Below are 23,042 nucleotides of genomic sequence, written 5' to 3' on the forward strand. Positions count from 1 at the left end.
AAAGGCCCTGAACCACCCCTAAGCCTGGTCCGGTTCCAGAAGAGAGGATGGTAAGGGTGTAGCTGTCACTGAAATTTGGGAATAAAGCTCCCTAACACCAATGTAGTATTAGGAAGCAAGCACTACTTTATTACAGAGCAGAACTATGGCCCCGGCTGCACCGGGAATAGTTCCAATTAAGTCCATGCATGGCTCAAGACGGTGGGTGTATTTATTAGCCAGAGATACACATATTCATAAGAAAAACAAATTGTTATTTAAGGTAGTCACAGAGGTAGAACTTGTTACTTTAGGCACCCGCAGAGACCCTAAACAGGACTGGGTCACCTTAAATTGTCTCTGAGCTCTCTACATTCCATCAACTGTCATTTCTGGATAATTTGCAACATTTTCAGCAACGTTTTACTGCCACAACCCTGTGACAAGCACAGCCGAGACAGTGCTGTGGGCTCATGTCCTTCCTCCGCTGGGACAGGGCGCGGCTCTGCGGGAGTGGGGACAGGAGGGACCCGTGCCCAGCGTGGGTTCCCCGTGTCCCCCTGTGCCTGTGTGTCCCCCCGCCTCGGGGGCTGCTCCTGCCCGGGATGGCCCGGCCCGGCCGCAGGGCCCCGCCGGCCCTGGGCAGGATCAGCGCCGGGCTCCGGGACATGCCGGGGGGGCCCGGCTGGAAAGCAGCTCTGCAGAGGGGGCCTGAGAGGGACGGGTGGGCAAGGGGCTGCCCGCCCCCGGGGAGAGGAAACCCTGGGGGCCAGTCCTGCTGCTGCCCCTGGAGAAAGGGACCGCAGGGGGAATTAGACAGATGAGCTTGGAATCTGCCAGTGCCCAGATGAAGGCACAGCTCTGCTGGGCCCTGCCATCAGGGCTGGCACTCGGGCATGGCTCAGCCCTGCTCCGGAGGGGCTGTCCGGGCTGGCTGGAAGGATTTCAGGTGGCCACTGAGACCAGCAGCCCCAGCAGTGCCAGCCAGGCCTCCCGGGGATGCGCCTGTGGCTTCCCAGCCTCTGGGGCAGAGGGCTCTGCAGCCCCCGGGGCCTGAGCACACCCTGGGCTGCTCCTGGTTCCACAGCAGGCCCCAGATCCTCAGAGCTGCCCCACAAGGCACTGCAGGACCAGCGCTGGCCTCAAGTCCTGGCCATGGGGCAAGATGTGCTCAGCCTGGTGGCAGAGAGACAGGAGGGAGGAGAAAGGTTGAGGAGCATCAGGGAGCCTGAGGAAGAGAGAGGCTGGTGGGACCAGGCTTTGTCTGCATTAGGTTTTTTATTAACCTAATAAAACCCAAAAATTCATCTTTGGAGGTTAATTTTAACAGACTTCTGTGTCTGCTGACAAGACATTCCTTATTGAGCACTGGGCACCCAGTCCTGTCCGGCTTCTTGGGGACAGGTGATGTCTAGCGGAGCAGGGGTGGTAGGACAAGCTCTGGTGCCCAGGAGACGTGGCTGTGAGTTGTGGCTGGCCGGTGCTCCTGTGAGGTGGAAGGGCCTGGGAACGAGGGGCAAGGGTGAGCTCCCCACTTTCCAGGGGCAGCCCCTGGCTGGGGCAGCGCTGCCAGCCCAGGACGTGGCAGGCAGCAGGGACACCTGCCTGTCCAGAGACCTCCAGGGTTAGAGGTGCTGGTCCCCACCCACCAGCACACAAGCTGTTGTCCCACACTGGCCAGGGCCATCCCCCCACCTTGCTCCACCTCCAACTCCAGTCACCCCATCTGCCAGTGCTCCTGCTCCCTCCTGCTTCTGCCTCCTTCATCCCACCCCTGCCCTCCATGCCAGCCTGCCCAGTTCTGCACACATAACCCTGCTTGCCTACCAGCCCTCTCCCCAACAGACAATCCCCTACCACCCACACCATCGTATGCTGAAAGGGCCATGCACAGCTCACCATCTGCCCTGTCCACTGTAAGAGGTTGGTCCTCCCAGTCTTGGAGGATTTTGCCGCTCCTGCCCAGCAGCTTGGTCACACTAGTCTGGGAAGGAGAGAGCAGCTGGTTGCAACATGAAGCCCAACTCATCATTCCCCAGCAACCCTCCCAACCCAGCTCTCCCTGGGGCAACTGAAGGCACAGATTCCCCCTGGATACTCTACCTCACCTTCCCAGCCTCAGTCACACCTGCTGTGTCTGTGCCTTCCCTACCTTGTTGGGGAGTACCACGAGGCCCTGCAGCCGCCCACTGCTCAGGGGGGAAGCCTGGATGTGCTGCCCGGGGCTTCTGCTGCTCTGATAGTCCATAGTGATTGGTGCCACTCGGGAGATTCTGCCATTGGTTGCTGTTCTCCTGTGGGATGGGCACAGGGATGCTCAGTGCCCAGCACTGTGGCATCCTGGGCTTCACCCTCCTGCAGCAGGGAGGGGACCAGGGGGTGCTCTCCGGTGGCACATGTCCCTCCTGGTTCCCCTCCACCTGCTGCAGGAGACCCAGGCCCATCCCACGGGGCTGGATCTGCTCTTTGTTTCCCCATGATCAGGTGAGCTGGCCATGGCCATGGCAGGTCCCTGTGCACAGGACAGCAACAGGCAGGAGCTGGGCTTGGTTGTGGGAATTGCTTTCACAGGAGGCATCCTACTCCACCCCAAGCCTGAGCTCAGGCTGAGACCAGACAAAACTCATCACGTGTGGTTTCAGTGACCTTGAGGCAGAGTCCTGGGCTAGACATGGCAGTGGAAAGAGGGCAGTAAAACCCCCAGAGCTGGGGCAAGCAGTGACTTTCCACAGCCCTCCCTCTGCTGCCCTGCACTGCTCAGGCCCACAAGGCCCCTCTGCCCCTATGCAGGGAAGAGCTCTCCTTGCTAGGGCAGGGCTATCCTGCACCCCAGGAGCCAGGGATGTGTCCTCAGGTCTCCTACCTTTGGCTGTGCTGTGTGCCCTTGATGGGGGGCAGTGGCTGCAAGTACGGGAGTGTCTCGGGTTTCCTGTAGAGGGCAGAAGCCACAGGTGGGTGACAGGGGACAAACAACTCACACCTGCTTGGGGCAGTACCCCCAAACCCACAGTCTTGTACCTCACGGGTTGTACATCACAGTGTCAGCAGCCCTTGGGGACAAGGCCTCATACTCTGTCCTGATGGGCAGCTTTGAGGAGGGGGCTCAGCAGGGTCAGACCCTCCCAAGCAGACACCCTCACCCTGTGCCTGGCACAGCGGGTCACCCCTGGCAGCCATTGAGCCCCATCCCACTCACGCAGCCCCCCGAAGCAGAGGTGATACTCACGGGCCAGGAACCTGCGTTTTGACCGGGCGGTCACAGGACAGACACGTGAAAGGGACTGGCAGCTGCCTAAGGAAGGGGAGACAAAAGGGCTGGCTGAGCTCCTGGGGGGACACAGCCCTGCCCACCCACAGGCAGTGGCTCCCTGGCAGCAGCAAGGTGCCGGGCACGGCACTGCAGGGAGTCACGGCGTCTGCAGGGCCAACCGTGGCTGTGGGGCCTGGTTTCTCCCCGTTCCCCAACCCACTGGCCGGTGCCAGCTGAAGGGCACAGGGCCCACGCTGCCATCCCAAGCAGCCCTTGCACCACTTGCAGTGCTTCACCAGCACTAATGACCCCCCTGTGCCTGGCCAGGAGGGCAGGGCACCACCCAGCCCTGGGGCGCTGTGTGTCACACCCCTGCCTGGGGAAGGAGTGCCCATCTCCCAGCCTTGCTTCTGGAAGCCTTTGCAGCCACAGCCCAGTTTGCTTTGGGAGGGCTCTGTCCCACAGCTGCCCCCTCCTCGTGCCTCCTTTCCTGCTGCTGGTGGAAGGAGAAGGTGCAGCTGCTTCATCAGCATCGCCATGGTCTGTTTGGTGGCTAAATTGGTGCAGTGCCAGGGTACCATGTGGGCACTGTCTGGGACAGCTGGAGGGAACAGCACCATCACTGTCCCCAAAGCCATTGCCATCCCCATCCCACTCACTTCCTCAGCCCAGCGGCGCTGTCACTCTCGGCCATCTTGGTCTCAAGCTCCTTGATGCTCTTCTTCCAGGTCTCCTCCATCTGCTCATGGAAAGCCTTCAGCTCCCCACGATCCAGCTGTGGACAGGTGCACACCCTCAGCCAGCTGCCCCAGCATGGGACATGGCTGTCTCCAGGGAAAATCCAGGAGTGGGACCCTCAGAGGGATGCTGCCTCAGGCTGCCAAGACGCAAAGGTGCCAGTTTCGCACAGTGTGGATGAGGCATTCCTCACCTTGTTTTCTATCCTGTGGCTGAGCTTCTCCTGCAGCTCGTTCCAGTGCTCATTCTGTCCCAACACCTGACTCTGCATTTTCCGCAACCTCTCATCCAGTCGCTCCATGCTCGCCTCAAACTGGGTACGATTGACTTTGCTGCCCAAGGCAGATTTCTGGCAGAGGAGAAAGGCAGGAGTGAAGAGGGGAAAGGGTTGAGGAATGACAGGCAGGGCCAGGGCGTGTCAGGGGCAGAGGGAGAAGCACTCCCTCCGTGCCATCGTGCCCCTTCCAGGGCAGGGTGGTCCCGGTCACCCCATCACCCCCATGGGGTTGTTCCCACCCGTGGAGGGGCAAGGGACCTGCACTTGGTCTGGAAATCCTCCCTCTCCCAGACCACTTTTGCCAAACAGCCCCCACTGGACAAGGGGCATTTGTCACCCTGTCCAGGAAGCCCTGGGTTGGCACAGAGGGCCCTCGAGACTCTACCATGTCCATTGCTGTCAACATGTTCTCCTCAGCTGTCTTCTCCTTCTTCAGTCTCTCCAAGGACTGGAACAGCATCTTTCAACACAGAAAGCATCCCATGACATGGCAGCAGGGCTGGAGCTGCCTCCTGGTCAGCTGAGCAGCCCCTGCTCCTCTACCCAAAATCCTCTGGGAAACACCCTTGGAACCTGCTCAGGGTTTCGAGCAGGTCAGCAGGGGGACAGATTCCTTGTGGTCCCCCGCCTGGAGTGTGCCTGGGGGATGCTCTTACCCCACAGGACTTTCAGCCACCCACCTCAATAGCTTTCTGCTTTTCCTCACAGTCCTTCTGGAGGTTCTCTGAGACCAAGCTGAGCTCCTCACAGTCCCCTTGAATCTTCCTGACTCTGTCCTCCATGTCCTCCATGTGCTGCAGGAGCTGCTGGTCCTGCTCCAGGGAGGAGGAAAAGATGATGCTTAGCAAGGGGAGTCTGATTCCTCAGTGTCAACAGGACATTTGCACCCAGGCTTTAATTTCCTTCCATGCTGCTGACTGGTCCAAACCAGTCTGGGGGCAGTGAGGGGCTCCTCCACATTACAGCAAAGCACAGCCAGCCAGGGAATGCCATCAGCCCACTCCCAAGTCCCCTGGGGTGCCAATTTCCTACCTGACTCCTTTGCTTTATGATGTTCTCCACCTTGCCCACAGCTGTCTGCCGGGACTCCAGGGACTCCACCTCCTCCTCGAGTTTCTCACAGCGCTGGACGAGCTCCCCCAAAAGAACTTTGTCATTGAAGGTGCAGTTGGAGCATGCTGCCTTGGCCATCTCCTCCTCCCGCTCCTCCTGCACGGTGCTCACTGTCTCCTCCAGCTCGCCCAGCTGCAGGAAGGGCAGAAGGAATCTGCTCAGAGATGGGATGGATGCAACCAGCACACCTGGGTGCCGTGGGGCTCGATGGCCACAGCCAGATGGGGGATGTGGCTGGAACCCCATCGGGACCTCTCCACTGAGCCAGTGGGTGGTGGGGTGCTCTCCCAGCACCTCACCTTCTCCTGCATCTGGTTGGTCGTCTCGGTCACCATCTGCTCCAGCATGGCATTCCTCATCTCCTGCTGCTCCTCCAACTTCTTGAGTTCACTCTTTGTCTCCTGCAGCACGGACCTGGCCAGCGAGATGGGGGCAGGGGCAGGCTTAGCCTCCCCAGGGCTGCTTGGGCAATGTCTCTTACCCCCAAACCAGGATGCTCCCAGGCCCTCTGGGCTTCTTTGCAGCCCTACAGAGTACAAAACCCTCTCCTGTCCTCTTACTCCATTTGCTGAGTGATCTGCTCATTGGTCTCTTCTTTCCACTTGGCGATATCCGCCCTCAACTTTCTCATGTCGTCCTCCATCTTCTTCATCTGGGAAGGGCAGTGGTGGCAGACTCAGGTCACAGACCTCATGTTGTCCCAGCACGAGGGCCCTTCAGCTGCCAGGGCAGACCCAGGGCCCCACACCCTGTCCATGGATCAACCCCAAATCCCCAGCTCAGGGAGCCACAGTCAAGCACCCCACAAGATCCCAAAGGTGGCACCAGCCAGCAGCTCACCGATGCAAGCATCTCTCTCATCTTCTCTGCAATGTGGGACTGTGTTTTCTTAATTATACCAATCTCCTCCCGAAGATTCTGGTAGTCAGCCATGGCCTGGGAGAGAGGGGTGGTGGGGGTGAGTCTCAGGGGAGGGTTCCTGGGGACCTGCAGGACCTTTCCCCCTGCCTTGGTGTGGCCAGCACAGGGGACAGTGCAGGGCAGGCTGGCAGGGCACTGTGGGCAGCACTCTCCATGCATCCAGCAGGGCCAGGGCTGCTGAGCCTCTGACAGCAGAGCCGAGGCCACTGGCTGCTGCCTCAGAGCCACAAGTGTCTGAGGGCAGCAGTTCACCTGGTCAAGCTCCTCCTGGATCTTCTGGACCTCCTGGACCTTCTGAACCTCCTGAACATCCTGGACATCCTGGACCTTCATGTCCTCTGCTCTGTGGGGCTGTAGGAGAAAGGGGTGTCAGAGATGAGCCCCTGGGGAGTGTCCCTGCGGAACGTGACCTTCACCCCCACTGTGATCTCCACAAACCTGTGCCTCCTGGATCCTCGACACATCTTTGGTCTCACCACTCTCCGCATGTAGAGCCTGAGAGATAGTCTAGGAAAAAGGGTTCTCGGGGGTGAGTCCCCCGAGACCCCCAGCCCTGCCCTGGGGAGCCAATGGCACAGGCAGGGTCAGCAGGGAGAGCCCCAGTGCCGCCTGCCCGAGCCCGGCTCTGTGCCAGAGCACTGAAGCCCATCCCAAGGGCCAGGAAGCGCTGCCAGCGGCCCAAGCACTGCCTGGGCAGCGAGGGCAGAGTCAAGCACTGCTGAGGATGTGGGGAGGGACTGACTGGTGGGGGAGCACCAGGGGCTCTGGGAAGAGCCACTACCTCAGATATGAGTTTCTTATAGGATTCCATCTCCTGCTTCATTTGTTTTACATCAGTGGCCAACTCAGCCAGTGAGGGGCCACTCAGCTCGCCCGTCCACGGCTCCTGGGCTGTCAGGTACTGCACGTCCAGGTGCCCCAGCACGGCCCGCAGCAGTTTCCTCATGGCCGCAAAGTGGACGGCTCCATTCTGGGGCATCCCGATGGCGAGATCCAGCAGCTGGGAGAGGCTGAGAGTGTCCATGGGTGTTGCCATGTCTGCAAAGACAGCCTTCCTGCCCAGATAGGATCTGCCAGGGATGAGCAAAAGAGATGGTAAAAGGGATAATCAATAGGGATGATAAAATGGTTGAGTAAAACGGTTAATCAATCGTATTAGCAAAAGCGATGAGGAAGCGGGTCAGTCGCCAGAAGGCTCCTTCCTCCTTCCTCGGCCCTCGACGGACTGGGGCCTGCGCTGCACGTGCCCCTCTTCATCACAACTCCCGTTACCAGGCAACGGACCCACCCCATCCCCAGGACACAGTGGGTCACAGAGCCATGGAGACATGAGGTCACAGAGTCCTGAGGTCATAGAGTCATGGAAAGGTTTGGGCTGGAGGGGACCTTAATGCTCATCTCATTCCAACCCCTACCAGGGACAGAAAAAATGACACCTTCCACTAGCCCAGGTTGCTCCAAGCCCCATCCAACCTGGCCTTGAACACTTACAGGGGTGAGGCAGCCACACTTTTCTCTGGGCAATCTGTGCCAGTTTCTTGTTCTGTTACAAGGCAACTCGCACTCAGTTCTTGGTTTCTTCTTGCATTGCAGAGTGGGGAATAAGCCTGGCTTTGCTGTGCCACTGAACTGTCAGTGTGAGTTGGCCCGGGCAGGACACAGGAACCCCCACAAAACCACAGATGAAATGCAAAGAGTACATTCGTGTCTGTTCCTCACCAACCAAGGGATCCCCGGAGCAGCACCTGGGCAGAGGCACTGCGGAGCTCAGTCCCTGTGAGAGAATGGCCAAACCTGCTCTTTTCCCCTGGGCTTTGCACTTTGGCCACTGTGTGGTTTTTGCACAGCAAGCCCAAGGCCTGCTTTGGAGCCACTGAAGCAATGGGGTTCTGTTCCTCTTGGAGGAGGTACAGGAGGAGCCCTGTGAGCAGCTGTGTGAGCTATAGGGTTGTTGAGGTATAGACTCCTTTCTCCTCTGGACTTCAGGGCAAAGAGACTCCATGGCTGAAGCCTTTGTACAACTTCCTTCAAGAGAGGTTTTATGTCAGCTTTACAATCCATGAAGAAGCCAATGAAATGATTTCTCCTGCCAATGTCCCCCAAGACTGTGATAGAAAAAAAATAAAGTTCTTCCCTTCAACACCCACTGTCCATCCTCCAGCACTGGCCTCAAGTCCTGACCCTGGGGCACAATGTGCTAAGCCTGGTGGCAGAGAGACAGGAGGGAGGAGAAAGGCTGAGGAGGATCCTTGAAGGATGAGGAACTGGCTTAGCTGTAACTCAAGTCTTAAACTGAATAAATGAACAATAATGGACTCTCTTTCCTGGAAGAGCTTTGGGCATGTTTCAGTGACCAAAGGGGCTCCAAGAGAGCTGGAGAATGACTTTGGACAAGGGCCTTTGTCATGGGTTTACCTTTTCTAAAAAAACAAACGGGAATTTTCTTTCCCTTGCTGCAATGTGGGGGAGGGATGTTGAATGGGAAGGACAGTTTTCTGCCTTGGGTGATTGACCTACACAAAGGAGCTGGCTGGTAGAACAACATTCCAGGCTGATAGCCTCTCTAAGGCTGGGGAGGGGGTGAGGAGTTTTTCTCCCCTCCTCTCCTTGGATAGGGGCACTTCACCTTCTGCCTTAATGGAGGCAAGGGGTGGGTGTGTGTGTTGGAAAAGCCCTGAGGCTGTTTTGCTCTCGACCTGGTCATCTGGCTGCCCTCCAGCCAGAATCTTCTCAGTTTTCATCGGAGAGTTTGTGCTCATCGACCAAAGGGAGGAGTCCTGGCTACAGCCAGCCACAGGCAGCGTGAGTTTAATGGGAAAGAAACTGCCCTTCTTTCCCCTTTTCCCCTTCCCCTCCTATGTGAGGGGGGGAATCTCCATTGTCGGCTTCTCCCACGATCCGGGGTTCCCAGAGCCCAACAGAGCCTGCCGACCAACATTGAGCACTGCAGGCTCTGCTCCTCCAGTGACCCAACAGTGTCACCCGTGACTGGAATCGCACTAGAGGACAGAGAAGTATCAGACTGTTTCCTTTTTGAAGGGGACTTTTGGGTACAGGATTATTGTTTAGTTGTTTCTGTGTTCTTTTGCTGTTTTTGCCAATATACATATATTCTTTAATAAAGGGTTGTTATTTCTTCCTTTTTTCCATACTTCCTCGGTTGGAGCCTCTTCATTTCGGATTTACAATTGCTGAGAGAGAGCGGTTTGGTCTACCGCATAACTCATCCTCCTTAGCAAAACACTTCAGTCTCCTTAAACTGAGACAGTCTGGAGTGACAGGACATGGGCCAAGAGCTTCCTACTGCCTGAGGGCAGGGTTGGATGGGATATTGAGAAGAAATTCTTCCCTGTGAGGGTGGCTGCCCCATCCCTGCAAGTGTTCAAGGCCAGGTTGGCTGGGGCTTGGAGCAACCTGGGCTAGTGGAAGGTGTCCCTGTCCCTGTCCCTTGCAGGGGTGGGGGAATGAGATGAGCATTAAGGTCCCTTCCAGCCCAAACCTTTCCATGGCTCTATGACCTCATGACTCTATGACCTCATGACTCTATGACCTCATGACTCTATGACCTCATGTCTCCATGGCTCTGTGACCCACTGTCTCCTGGGGGGTGGGTCCATTGCCTGGCAACGGGAACTGTGATGAAGAGGGGCACGTGCAGCGCAGGCCCCAGTCCTTCGAGGGCCGAGGAAGGAGGAAGGAGCCTTCTGGCGACTGACCCGCTTCCTCATTGCTTTTGCTAATACGATTGATTAACTGTTTTGCTTAACCATTTTATTATCTCTATTGATCAACCCTTTTACCATCCCTTTTGCTCATCCCTGGCAGATCCTGTCTGGGCAGGAAGGCTGTCTTTGCAGACATGGCGACTCCTTTGGACACTCTCAGCCTCTCCCAGCTGCTGGATCTCGCCATCGGGATGCCCCAGAATGGAGCCATACACTTTGCGGCCATGAGGAAACTGCTGCGGGCCGTGCTGGGGCACCTGGACGTGCAGTACCTGACAGCCCAGGAGCCGTGGACAGGCGAGCTGAGTGGCCCCTCACTGGCTGAGTTGGCCGCTGATGTAAAACAAATGAAGCAGGAGATGGAATCCTATAAGAAACTCATATCTGAGGTAGTGGCTCTTCCCAGAACCCCTGGTGCTCCCCCACCAGTCAGTCCCTCCCACTTCCTCAGCAGTGCTTGACTCTGCCCTCGCTGCCCAGGCAGCGCTTGGGCCGCTGGCAGTGCTTCCTGGCCCTTGGGATGGGCTTCAGTGCTCTGGCACAGAGCCGGGCTCGGGCAGGCGGCACTGGGGCTCTCCCTGCTGACCCTGCCTGTGCCATGGGCTCCCCAGGGCAGGGCTGGGGGTCTTGGGGGACTTGTTGCCAAGGGCTAACCTTGAACAATCCTTTTTGCCTAAACTGTCTCTCAGGAGATTAGTGCGATAAAGGCTGAACTTTCCCAAGTGTCAAAGGACATCAGAAAGATCCTGGAGATGCAGGTTTGTGCAGACCACAGTGGGGGTGAAGGTCGTGTTCCCCAGGGACACTCCCCAGGGGCTCATCTCTGACCCCCCTTTCTCCTACAGTCCCACATGGCAGAGGACATAAAGAGGCTCCAGGAAGAGTATTACCAGGTGAACTGCTGCTGTGAGACACTTGTGGCTCTGAGGCAGCAGCCAGTGGCCTCAGCTCTGCCGGCCACAGGCTCAGCAGCCCTGGCCCTGCTGGATGCATGGAGAGTGCTGCCCGCAGTGCCCTGCCAGCCTGGCTGAGCCTGACCTGCACTGTCCCCTGTGCTGGGCACACCATGGCAGGTCCCCAAGGACCCTCCCCTGAGACTCACCCCCACCACCCCTCTCTCCCAGGCCATGGCTGACTACCAGAATCTTCGGGAGGAGATTGGCATGATTAAGACAACACAGTCCCACATGGCAGAGAAGATGAGAGAGGCATTTGCATCGGTGAGCCACTGGGTGGTGTCACCTTTGGGCTCTTGAGGGATATTTGAGTGTGGCTGCCTGAGTTGGGGATTTGGGGTTGGGCCGGGGACAGGGTGTGAGGCCCTGGGTCTGCCCTGAGTCTACCACCACTGTCCTTTCCAGATGAAGAAGATGGATGACAACATCGGAAAGATGAGGGAGGATGCAATGAAGTGGAATGAAGAGATCAGTGAGCAGATCACTCAACAACTGGAGTAAGAGGAGAGGAAAGGGTTTATTACCTTGTAGGGCTGCAAGACAGCCCAGGGGATCTGAGAGCATCTTGGTTTGGGTGCAAAGGGACATTGCCCAAGCAGCCCTGGGGAGGCTAAGCCTGCCCCTGCCCCATCTCGCTGGCCAGGTCTGTGCTACAGGAGACAAAGACTGAACTCAAGAAGTTGGAGGAGCAGCAGGAGATGAGGAGTGCCATGCTGGAAGAGATGGTGAATGAGGCAACCAACCAAATGAATGCTCAGGTGAGGTGCTGGGGGAGCACTCCCACCACCTGCCAGCTCAGTGGAGAGGTCCTGATGGGGTTCCAGCCACATTCCCCATCTGGCTGTGGCCATCGAGCCCCACGGCACCCAGGTGTGCTGGCTGCATCCATCCCATCTCTGAGCAGATTCCTTCTGCCCTTCCTGCAGCTGGGCGAGTTGGCAGAGATAACAGGGACTATGCAGGACGAGACAGAGATGGAGGAGCCAGAGTGTTCCAACTGCACCTTCAATATCAGAGTGTTTTTGGGGGAGCTTGTCAAGCGCTGTGAGAAACTCGAGGAGGAGGTGGACTCCCTGCAGTCACAGCAGACAGCCGTGGGCAAGGTGGAGAACATCATAAAGCAAAGGAGTCAGGTAGGGAATTGGCACCCCAGGGGACTTGGGAGTGGGTTGATGGCATTCCCTGGCTGACTGTGCTTTGCTGTAAAATGCTGGGGAGCCCCTCACTGCCCCCAGACTGGCTTGGACCAGTCAGCAGCATGGAAGGAAATTAAAGCCTGGGTGCAAATGTCCTGTTGACACTGAGGAATCAGACTCCCCTTGCTAAGCATCATCTTTTCCTCCTCCCTGGAGCAGGACCAGCAGCTCCTGCAGCACATGGAGGACAGGGTCAGGAAGATTCAAGGGGACTGTGAGGAGCTCAGCTTGGTCTCAGGGAACCTCCAGAAGGACTGTGAGGAAAAGCAGAAAGCTATTGAGGTGGGTGGCTGAAAGTCCTGTGGGGTCAGAGCATCCCTCAGGCAGACTCCAGGCAGGGGACCACAAGGAATCTGTCCCCCTGCCAACCTGCTCACAGCCCTGAGGGGGTTCCAAGGGTGTTTCCCAGAGGATTTTGGGTAGGGGGAGCAGGGGCTGCTCAGCTGACCAGGAGGCAGCTCCAACGCTGCTGCCATGTCATGGGATGCTTTCTGTGTTGAAAGATGCTGTTCCAGTCCTTGGAGAAATTGCAGAAGGAGAAAGCAGATGAGCAGAAAATGTTGCAGAACATGTTGGCGGCAGTGGATGTGGTAGAGTCTTGAGGGTCCTCTGTACCAGCCCAGGGCTTCCTGGACAGGGTGACAAGTGCCCCTTGTGCTTTGGTGCATGAGTGGCAGAAGTGGCCTGGGAGAGGGAGGATTTCCAGACCAAGTGCAGGTCCCTTGCCCCTCCACGGGTGGGAAGAACCCCATGGGGGTGATGGGGTGACCGGGGCCACCCTGCCCTGGAAGGGGCACGATGGCACGGAGGGAGTGCTTCTCCCTCTGCCCCTGACACGCCCTGGCCCTGCCTGTCATTCCTCAACCCTTTCCCCACTTCACTCCTGCCCTTCCCCTCTGTTAGAAAGCGGACAAAAATGCCTTGGGCAGCAAAGTCAATCGCACCCAGTTTGAGGCGAACATGGAGCGGCTGGAACAGAGGCTGCGGAAGATGCAGAGTCAGGTGTTGGGACAGAATGAGCACTGGAACGAGCTGCAGGAGAAGCTCAGCCACAGGATAGAAAACAAGGTGAGGAATGCCTCATTCCCAGTCTGAAAAACTTGCTCCTTTGCGTCTTGGCAGCCTGAGGCAGCATCCCTCTGAGGGTCCCACTCCTGGATTTTCCCTGGAGACAGCCATGTCCCATGCTGGGGCAGCTGGCTGAGGGTGTGCACCTGTCCACAGCTGGATCGTGGGGAGCTGAAGGCTTTCCATGAGCAGATGGAGGAGACCTGGAAGAAGAGCATCAAGGAGCTCGAGAAGAAGATGATGGCTGACAGCGCTGCTGGGCTGAGGAAGTGAGTGGGATGGGGATGGCAATGGCTTTGGGGACAGTGATGGTGCTGTTCCCTCCAGCTGTCCCAGACAGTGCCCACGTGGTACCCTGGCACCGCAGCAATTTAGCTGCCAAACAAACCGTGGTGATGCTGATGAAGCAGCTGCACCTTCTCCTTCCACCAGCAGCAGGAAAGGAGGCACGAGGAGGGGGCAGCTGTGGAACAGAGCCCTCCCAAAGCAAACTGGGCTGTGGCTGCAAAGGCTTCCAGAAGCAAGGCTGGGAGATGGGCACTCCTTCCCCTGGCAGGGGTGTGACACGCAGCGCCCCAGGGCTGGGTGGTGCCCTGCCCTCCTGGCCAGGCACAGGGGGGTCATTAGTGCTGGTGAAGCGCTGCAAGTGGTGCAAGGGCTGCTTGGAATGGCAGCGTGGGCCCTGTGCCCTTCAGCTGGCACCAGCCAGTGGGTTGGGGAACGGGGAGAAACCAGGCCCCACAGCCACGGTTGGCCCTGCAGACGCCGTGACTCCCTGCAGTGCCGTGCCCGGCACCTTGCTGCTGCCAGTGAGCCACTGCCTGCGGGTGGGCAGGGCTGTGTCCCCCCAAGAGCTCAGCCAGCCCTTTTGTCTCCCCCTCCTTAGGCAGCTGCCAGTCCCTTTCACGTGCCTGTCCTGTGACCGCCCGGTCAAAACGCAGGTTCCTGGCCCGTGAGTATCACCTCTGCTTCGGGGGGCTGCGTGAGTGGGATGGGGCTGAATGGCTGCCAGGGGTGACCCGCTGTGCCAGGCACAGGGTGAGGGTGTCTGCTTGGGAGGGTCTGACCCTGCTGAGCCCCCTCCTCAGCCCTGCCCATCAGGAGGGGTTGTGGGTGCTCATCCCCAAGGGCTACAGGCAAGGGGTGCTGTGGGCTACAAGCCTGTGGGTTTTGGGGTACTGCCCCAAGCAGGCATGGGTTATTTGTCCCCTGTCACCAACCTGTGGTTTCTGCCCTCTCCAGGTATCCTGAGACACTCCCATATTTTCAGCCGATGCCCCCCAGCAAGGACCCACAACACAGCCAAAGGTAGGAGACCTGAGGACACATCCCTGGCTCCTGGGGTACAGGATAGCCCTGCCCTAGCAAGGAGAGCTCTTCTCTGCATGGGGGCGGAGGGGCCTTGTGGGCCTAAACAGTGCAGGGGAGCAGAGGGAGGATTGTGGAGAATCAGCGCTTGCCCCAGGTCCGTGGGTTTTAAAGCCCTCTTTGCACTCCCCTGTGCTGAGCACTGATCAATCCTGGAACCATCCCACAGGAGAACAGTGGCCAGTGGCAGGATCGCCCGTGTGCTACAGAGCACTGGGGACCATCAGAGGATCAGCCACTTGGTGCAGTGCATCCAGGCTTCCCCCTGGAACAACACGCGACCACAGGGCCTCACAGCAACCCCCAACAAGGTAAGGAAGGCAAAGGCATGGACATGGCAGGGGTGACCAAGGCTGGGAGGGTGAGGCTGAGTATCCAGGGGGAATTTGTGCTTTCAGTTGCCCCAGGGAGAGCTGGGTTGGGGGGGTTGCTGGGGGAGGGTGAATTGAGCCCCAGCTGCTCTCTCCTTCCCAGACTAGTGTGACCAAGCTGCTGGGCAGCAGTAGCCACATCTCTAAGGGCCAGAAGGACCAGCCTCATGTTGTGAACAGGGCACAGGGTGAGATAGGTATGTCCCTGTCAGGGCACAAGACCGGAGGGAGGGGGTACTGGTTGTGTGCTGTGGAGGGAGCTGGGGCTTGGGTGGGATGAAGGGAGGTGGAAGCAGGAGGGAGCAGGAGCACTGGCGGAGGGGGTGACTGGGGTTGGAGGTGGAGCAAGGTGGGGGGATGGCCCTGGCCAGTGTGGGACAACAGCTTGTGTGCTGGTGGGTGGGGACCAGCACCCCAACCCTGGGGTCTCTGGACAGGCAGGTGTCCCTGCTGCCTGCCACGTCCTGGGCTGGCAGCGCTGCCCCAGCTGGGGGCTGCCCCTGGGAAGTGGGGAGCTCACCCTTGCCCCTCGTTCCCAGGCCCTTCCACCTCACAGGAGCAACGGCCAGCCAAGACCTGCAAGCCCAAGCACGTTTCCTGGGCACCGGAGCTTGTCCAAACACCCCTGCCCTGCTAGACATCACCTACCCCCAAGCAGCCGGACAGGACTGGACACCCAGTACTCAACAGGGGACGTCTCTTCAGCAGACACAGAAGTCTGTTAAAATTACCCTCCAAAAGAGGTTTTATTAGCTTAATAAAAAACCTTCAAAATGCAGACAAAGCCTGGTCCCACCAGCCCCTCTCTTCCTCAGGCTCCCTGATGCTCCTCAACCTTTCTCCTCCCTCCTGTCTCTCTGCCACCAGGCTGAGCACATCGTGCCCCACAGCCACGACTTAAGGCCAGTGCTGGTCCCGTGGCACCTTGTGGGGCAGCTCTGAGATCTGGGGCCTGCTGTGGAACCAGGAGCAGCCCAGGGTGTGCCCAAGCCCCTCTTGTCCTTCAGCTGCACTGGAAATGGCTTCAGGTTCAGCTGCTCCACACCCTTCCTGGGGATGGAGGTGAAGCCTCTGCCGGTCACCTCCCTGCTCCTGCTCCTCCTCGCTGTTCCTGGGGAGGGGGTGGCCCAGAGGCACCCAGAGGCACCATCTCCTGGTGTGGAGCAGCTTTTGAGGAGGAAATTAGCAATTTTGACAAGGATGCTGGTTAGGCAGCAAAAGGATGGGGAAGAAACAGCCCTGCCAGGGAAGCAGCACATTCCCAGCCCTGATTTTACCCCTGGGGCTGCCCAGCTGCAGTGCTCCTGGGAGATGGGACACAGGCAGCCCCTACAAAAGCCAAATTGCACCTTTAGTTGTTCATAGGTCTCCCAGCACCAAGCAGAGACCTGGATCATGCTCCACCTCCAGAGGGGACATCCCAAAGGGACGTGCCATTGGGTGCATGGAGCATTGGGTACATACTATTGGAATATGACCACAGGTGGCCACAGCATGGCCAGTTAGAGCAGGGCAGCCGCATCCACACAGAGATGTCACCTCCATGTCTTGTCCCTATGCAGAGAGGCCACTTCCTGCCTCATCCCTACCTCACTTCTGGACTAAACACAGCACTGACTCACCTGTCCTGCTCCAGGCATGAGCAGATCCCAGGGTTGAGGTCCCTAACTCAGATGAGGAAGACATCCAGGCATCACCTCTCCTGAGCTTCCTGTGACGCCCAAGGAGCATCACAGGTGGCAAGGTCCCCATGCCACCCTCATCCCACCCCTTTGCACACAGCAGTGCTGCGTCCCGGCCTGGGCTCCACTCCACGGATGGATATTAGGACAAAAAGAAGTGCAAAGATTGCTGTTGGTAGAGTTTACCTGGTCCTCCACTGTGCTTTGGGCATCTTTAGATTTCATGTTTTATTAATCCACACTGTACAGTTAATGGCATTGAAAGGTGATGCTTGCAAAGGTCTGTGCTGCAGCAGCCTCTCTGTGAGATACAGGGCTCGAGCACTTCCTTGTAAATATGCACATTGAGGAATTATATAGTGAGACTACACAAAAGATGGAGCTGGAGTCCGAGCAGGAATATGGTGCTTACAGCCTTTGCCCCCTGCCCAGCCCAGGGAAGGGTTGGCTTGATGGAAAACTCACTGTTTTCCTGCCAGCTGTACTGGATAAAGCCTCCTGTCCACAAAACCTGTTTTCTTCCCCTCCAGGAGTGTTGGCTGGAAAAGGGGGTTTGCTGGTGACCTTCAGCCACATGGGGGACAGCTCAACAGCCACTGCTGGAGCCATCCTCCCCCTCGGCAGTGAAGACAGGATAACGGAGGAGAGGGTCACAAACCTCCCTGAAGCCACTGCTCAGGACTGAGCTGTGACAGTGGATCACCCACAGGAGCCACTGCCAGCTCCCCACCCCAGCACTGGGAGAGGATCCCACCCTTCAGCCCTTCCCAGCTGTGGAACCTTAGGACCTGACCTGAGTGAGCAGCAACTGCCTCCAAAAGCCAAGGGCAGGAGTGTAACACCTTCATCAGCTCCCCATACTGCACCAGCATTGGGCTGAGCCCTATGGACCTTCTGTAACTGGAAATTCCTCCCAATAAAGTTCAAATGAATTATTCTTCTTCCAGCCCTTGGAGGACAGTGAAGCCCATGGCAGCAGCACCCACTCCAGAAATAAGCCACGTGGTGACCCAGGGACCCACTGATCTTGCCCTGGTGTTTTAGGAGATCCCGAGACCCTGCACTGCACAGGGTCAGAGAACTGCTGGAGAGACAAAGTCCCAATTATTTGTTTCTTGACAGCAACTCTTACTCACCTTGAAAAAGGAAAAATCAGGGACCACACTGCACAGACCCTGTTGCAGCTGTATGGACATTTTTATGGTGCTGTCATCAGTCATCTGTAACTTTCTCAGGGCCTTGCTCTGGAACCAGCCCACCACCTGCAAATCTCACCTGCTACTGGAAAGAATTTAAAACTTCCAGGTAATCATGGTAATGGAGAATTTTAAATCCAGGAACAGGAGAGGCCAGAAAGCAAGAGGAAAAACATTCCATTTTTCCTGTATCTTAGGGCAGCTGGCAACACCTTCCTATAAAGGATCTACAGCCACTGGGTGCAGGAAAACACAGCAGGAAGATCTGGATGTTTGTGCTGTATGAGCAGTGCCAAGCCAGGGCACAGGCAGACAAGGAAGTTTCCAACTGAGATGCTGTAGAATGAAAAAAGCACCAGCCCTGGAATAAATCCCTCCAGTCCTGCCTCACCAGTGATAGTAACCACACAATGCTCAGAGCATCCAAATGGGCGTGGGGTAGGAACACAAGGAGAGGAGAGGCAGGAGGCTGGAAGCTGGCAGCTCCTCCCAGACTGTTCCACTAGAATTCCCACTTCCCAATTCCCTACAATTGCCACTGATCCCTTTCTCTGAAGGTTTGTGGTAGATGAGCTGGAAGGGATGAGGATGACCCGACCCCAGCCTCTGGAAAATGAAGGTGGCACCATCAAACTGGAGTGGGTGCCAGCATCAAGGGGAGGTGGGGTGCAGTGCAGCATCCTGTGACACTCCTCACCTCTGGCATGGGGGATGTGTCAGTGAGGGACTGGGGAGATAATCAGAGGGGAAAATCACCATGGATGAATAAATAGCACCACCACCCCACAGCTCAGGAGATACCTGACAGCAGGAGCTGCCCCAGGTGTTGGGCCTGGCTGTCCTCACCTCTGGCACGGGATGCAGGAGAGCAGAGGCCACAGCTCATGCCCAGGGCAACTCTGCAGCCTCCCAGGCAGCTGCAGAGCCCAAAGACAGATGGCTCAAGGTCACTGTTGTGGCTCAGGGCAAGGGGGACAGTGCCACAGCCCCCGTGTCCCCAGCCCCTTCCAGCTTCTGCTCCGCAGAACACCCTGAACACACCCCAGCAGCCCCGGGGTGCCCGACTTCAGCCACAGAGTTTATTGTTTAGTACGAGCTCACCACACCAGCAAGCCAGGACAGGGGGGGTGGTACATAATACAGATGTGGAGGGAGTTACACAGACAGATTTGTACAGCTTTTGTACAGAGGAAGAAAATGAATCAAATAACAAAATAGACATTAGCAGTCAAACCTTTTTTTTTTTTGGTCTTTTTTTTTTATATCATACTAACAAATCTGATAGCCAAAAAATGACTAAGCTACAAAATTGTAATACATACTGTACGGGTAAAAGGTATCATCCATTTATACATCTAGTATTGTCTTTATTCTGGTAACTTACATGAGGCCTATAGGATCTTAGTGTATTAATAACTCCCTACAGATAGTGCTGAGCTGCTAAAGCTGCCAAATAATGGAGTACTAGAATTTTTTGTTAAGACTTTTACAGTGTAATTTGCATCATTTTGTTTAATGAAACCCTCATGCATCTCTACTGCAAGCCAGAGGAGCTGCTGGTGGCTGGGGTGAGGCAGGAGCTGTAAGGCCTTGGCTGGCAGCCTGACACAATCATTCCATAGGGCACCAGCACGGTGCTGCCCCTTGCTCCAGCTCCCTGGATGCTGCAGGAGGGATAAAGCTGAAATCCCCATGCAAGACTGATTCTTTTCCCTTTGGTCTTGAGAGTTAGAGAAGAAATCACTCAACACAGAGCAGTCTCCATTCCAAAGGCTTTTTTTCACTGGATAGCAGCTCAGCTTTCAGCAGAAAAGCATCACTAACTGTCAGGGTAATGCCACTGGCCCTGGGGCTGCTCCCACAGCCGGGGTGCTGGTCCTTCCCTCGGAGCCCAGAGCTCCAGCAGTGCGTGACCTCCTGCTCCCAACCCTGCAACTCTGGGGCACGATGCTCGGGACCCAGCTCCAGATGGAAAACCAGCATGGCACTCCCAGGCTGGGAGAGGGGCTGGGGAGAGCACAGCCCCCCACAGCAGCTCTCGGGGATCGAGATAAGAGCAAGGCTGAAGCCGAAGGGGGAGTGAAGGCACAAACAGGAACCAGCCCGGATCGACAACAGGAGATGGTGCATCAGCGCTCCAATGCCCTTGGAAATCTCTCCCGAAGAACCAAGCCAGTAAGAACAACTATTGTGAAGTACTTTATACACCACCACATAGGCAAAAATAGCACTCAAACTTACAAATAAATAGAGGGGCTGGGGAATCTCCTCCTTGTCCTTTCCAAGTCTGTCCCTAGATTGGTCTCTTACAACCTTAGAAGGGCAGCCAGAGGCCAGTGCCCCGGGGAAGCCTGTGCCAATTTTGGAGAGGGAGGACAAGACTGAGGTCTAAACCCCTCCTGGCCCTTACACAGGGTTGGTTGAAGCCCAGATGACACATGTGTGACAGCATGTCCTGTTGGTGTTGTAGTTGGTCCTATTTGGGGAGCAGCTCCCATGGATCTGCACCCCAAGGGTGTTGGGAGCTTCACCCCACTGCCCATTTGGGTACAGCCCTGCAACAGGACACCACAGAGCCTCCACAGAGAGTCAAGCAGTGCTATCAGCTCCTGGCTGATCCTTAGGGACCAGTACAGCTCTTTACAGCCAAAAAGACCATCAGCACCAACACTGAACCTGCTCTGACTCATCTGCTGCTGTTCTGCACTGTCACCCAAGCTGAACGGGAAAAGCCACAGGTCTGAGCTGCTCTCGGGGATGGTCCCCAGAGGAGGCAGGAGCCAGAGACTCCTCCAGCCTGAGAACTTCGGATCTGATTAACAGAACCAAACAAATGGTCCCCATAATCACTCCTGGTGAATCCTGCCCTGTACAGAGCCAAAGGGAGGTGGAAAACACGGTATCATTCCTCTGTAGGTGAAGGCAGCTGGTCACAAGTCACCAGAAGACCTATCAGGGAAAATAACTTACAAACCAGAATGGGGCATCCCTCCTGCAAGGGCCCAGGAAGCCCTGGGAAGCTGCAGACATGACTTGAGAGACATCCAGCCAACAGGAGCACTTTGGAAACACCAGCCCTAAATTCTTAAACTTAAAACAGCAGCTCCCAGTGAGGTATTCTCTATTGAGGGCTGTAACAAATGAACACTCCCTCTGGGACTTTCCTAAATCACTTAAAAGCTGAATACCCCACCAGGAGGATTTTGGAGACCACCCTAGGGAAACTCCCAGAGCTAGGCAGAGATGTGGCAATCTTTCCTGAAGAAACACTCTACAAGGCAGGATGGGATCCCATGTGAATTGCTTCCAGCCAGTTCAATCCCAGGCTCTGCCTCCCAGTGCCATGTGCCAATTACTGCTGTGCTTTCTGACCTGCTTTACTCCCCAAAGCCCCCTTCCTCTCCCAGCCTCCTTTGAAGGATGGGAGATCATTAATCACGAGTGAGCAGGGTCAAGTATTCAGCATCCTCCTCCTCATGGCAGAACTGCAGCCATGAAGCCCAAGTCTTTCCCAGGCTGCTTCTGGCTGCCCATCCTTCCAGGAAGCAGGAGTCCAGCAATCCACTATGAATAAGTAACACAACTATGTGGGAAATCAGGGCAAAAAGCAACGGAGCTGATGTGCCATCAGGTTCACCTGCCTGGGGTCTGGCTCAGATCTCCTCTCCCAGTGGTCTCTTCCATCCTGTCCTTTCACAGATGCCTCATCATAACACAAGAGCTCATAAGACTGGAGGAGTTGGGCACTAACAGGGGGGAAACCTGGTAAAATATTGCTGTGACTGTTCCCTGTGGTACTGAACAGTGAACCTGAGCTGGGCTCTCTCACACCTTTAAGAGCACATTGTCCCCTTCCTCTGCCCTCGTGTCCTTTGGGAGCTGTGGCCCAAAGTTAGAGTAAAGCCTTGGGAAGAAGGCACAGGATCCTTGCCTGGGTCTGCACTGCTGGTACAGACACGAGAGCTGTGCAGGCTCCACTCCTGGATTTCCCCTGCTCCGAATACTCACACTCAGGCCATACCAGAGTCAGCATGAGTGCTCACAGCAGCACCTTCACCTCCTCCATCCCAGGTTATCCCCTGAAGAGCCAAGGACAGCTCTGAAAGTGCCAGGCAATTAGCTGATACATTAAACAGGCAAGGAGAGAACCTTCTCCTCAAGGCATCTGTCCCACACTGACTTCCCCCAACATGGAGCTCCCAGGCCAGTGATCCTGAGATCCAGCTTCTATGGATCCTGAGTTCAAAACAGACCCAAAAACCCCAAGGAGTGAGGGGGGTCAGGCTGGACAGGCTGTGGCATGGGACACCAGCAGGTCTGCTCAAAGATCTCACTGCAGGAAGAAAGGCCACCAACACCTGAGCGAAGTGTGTCTGTCCCCAAACTCAGAGCCACCACAGCTCCTTCCCCAAAAACAGCAGGGGGGAGATACAAAATAAATATTCCTCTGAAACTGGATTATTTCCCATAACATGCTATGATACAAGAAGTAAGTGCAGCCTCTGTGCTCTAAAACAGCGATGTCTTCTGCAATGAGAGGAGGGGAACATGTCCCCACACCCTGTTTTCCTCATGCCAGCAGGTTTCACTCACTTGTGCAGGTCCTCAGGACATCAGGGTGGGTGGGAGGGAAGGGACAGACCCCGTGGGAAGTGTGCAGCCCCTGGGCACACACTTTGGAGTTGGACACCACAAGCAAATCCCTTTGCAGCTCCTGTGGGGTTACTGGGACTCGCTGACACTTCAGCCACCGGTTGGGGCAGCTGCCACCCAGACCACGTCAGCTGGTGGGACAAGGGCAGCTCAAACAACACAAATTCCACAGTTAAAACCAATACAAGTAAGAAACCAAACCCAGAGAGATCCTTCTGCTCCCTCCTGGAACAATGGCTGTCTTGGAAAACTGGACTCCAGGATTGTCCTGATTACATCAGTTACTACATTATAAACATTGTCCTTCTTTAAAGTGAAAATACTGTGTGTGGTCTTTTGGAGGTGCTAAAAGCCAGATGTGGTGTTGTTTTTCCTGACTGTGCAGAGGAGCTGATACTGGCGTGAAATGATCCTCTTCACCTCTTCTCTATCAGAGCTTCTCCTGGAAGAAAACAGACCTTGTCAGGCAAAATGAGACAAGCACAGAGGTCTTTTCTGGAAGAGGACACTGAGGCATGGAGTGGCGTGCCGTGTCCTGGCCCACTGAGT

The 23,042-nt window shown here is 56.4% G+C and overlaps 2 protein-coding genes across 2 annotated transcripts; one reads left to right on the forward strand and one right to left on the reverse strand.

Moving 5' to 3' along the window:
- Nucleotides 1-1,297: 1,297 nt before the first annotated feature.
- Nucleotides 1,298-7,747, reverse strand: LOC116796754 (glutamine-rich protein 2-like). The gene is made up of 17 exons (XM_032707627.1): nt 7,060-7,747; nt 6,717-6,785; nt 6,606-6,629; nt 6,531-6,569; nt 6,198-6,293; nt 5,918-6,009; nt 5,657-5,771; nt 5,277-5,489; nt 4,925-5,056; nt 4,630-4,704; nt 4,161-4,316; nt 3,889-4,004; nt 3,206-3,271; nt 2,843-2,908; nt 2,132-2,273; nt 1,879-1,963; nt 1,298-1,482 (listed from the first exon to the last, which is right to left on the reverse strand). Exons 1-17 carry the CDS (start codon nt 7,312-7,314, stop codon nt 1,391-1,393), a joined length of 1,833 nt encoding a protein of 610 aa, XP_032563518.1. The 5' UTR covers nt 7,315-7,747; the 3' UTR covers nt 1,298-1,390.
- A 2,134-nt stretch (nt 7,748-9,881) lies between these two features.
- LOC116796753 (glutamine-rich protein 2-like) lies at nt 9,882-15,693 on the forward strand. Its single transcript, XM_032707626.1, has 16 exons — nt 9,882-10,392; nt 10,693-10,761; nt 10,849-10,896; nt 11,128-11,223; nt 11,365-11,456; nt 11,603-11,717; nt 11,886-12,092; nt 12,315-12,437; nt 12,659-12,745; nt 13,059-13,223; nt 13,380-13,492; nt 14,110-14,175; nt 14,466-14,531; nt 14,761-14,902; nt 15,066-15,159; nt 15,502-15,693. The coding sequence occupies exons 1-16, from the start codon at nt 10,138-10,140 to the stop codon at nt 15,597-15,599; spliced, it is 1,836 nt and encodes a 611-aa protein (XP_032563517.1). The 5' UTR covers nt 9,882-10,137; the 3' UTR covers nt 15,600-15,693.
- The last annotated feature ends 7,349 nt before the right edge of the window (nt 15,694-23,042 follow it).

The sequence above is a fragment of the Chiroxiphia lanceolata genome, chromosome 20 (assembly GCF_009829145.1).
Source record: "Chiroxiphia lanceolata isolate bChiLan1 chromosome 20, bChiLan1.pri, whole genome shotgun sequence".
NCBI lineage: Eukaryota > Metazoa > Chordata > Aves > Passeriformes > Pipridae > Chiroxiphia > Chiroxiphia lanceolata.

Coding starts and splice junctions, on each gene's coding strand:
- LOC116796754 (XM_032707627.1), bottom strand. CDS start 7,314: ATGGCAACACCCATGGACACTCTCAGCCTCTCCCAGCTGCTGGATCTC. Junction 6,786..7,059: donor ATAAGAAACTCATATCTGAG/GTAGTGGCTCTT, acceptor CCTTTTTCCTAG/ACTATCTCTCAGGCTCTACA. Junction 5,772..5,917: donor CAGATCACTCAGCAAATGGA/GTAAGAGGACAG, acceptor CTCGCTGGCCAG/GTCCGTGCTGCAGGAGACAA.
- LOC116796753 (XM_032707626.1), top strand. CDS start 10,138: ATGGCGACTCCTTTGGACACTCTCAGCCTCTCCCAGCTGCTGGATCTC. Junction 11,224..11,364: donor TGAGAGAGGCATTTGCATCG/GTGAGCCACTGG, acceptor TGTCCTTTCCAG/ATGAAGAAGATGGATGACAA. Junction 12,093..12,314: donor TCATAAAGCAAAGGAGTCAG/GTAGGGAATTGG, acceptor TCCCTGGAGCAG/GACCAGCAGCTCCTGCAGCA.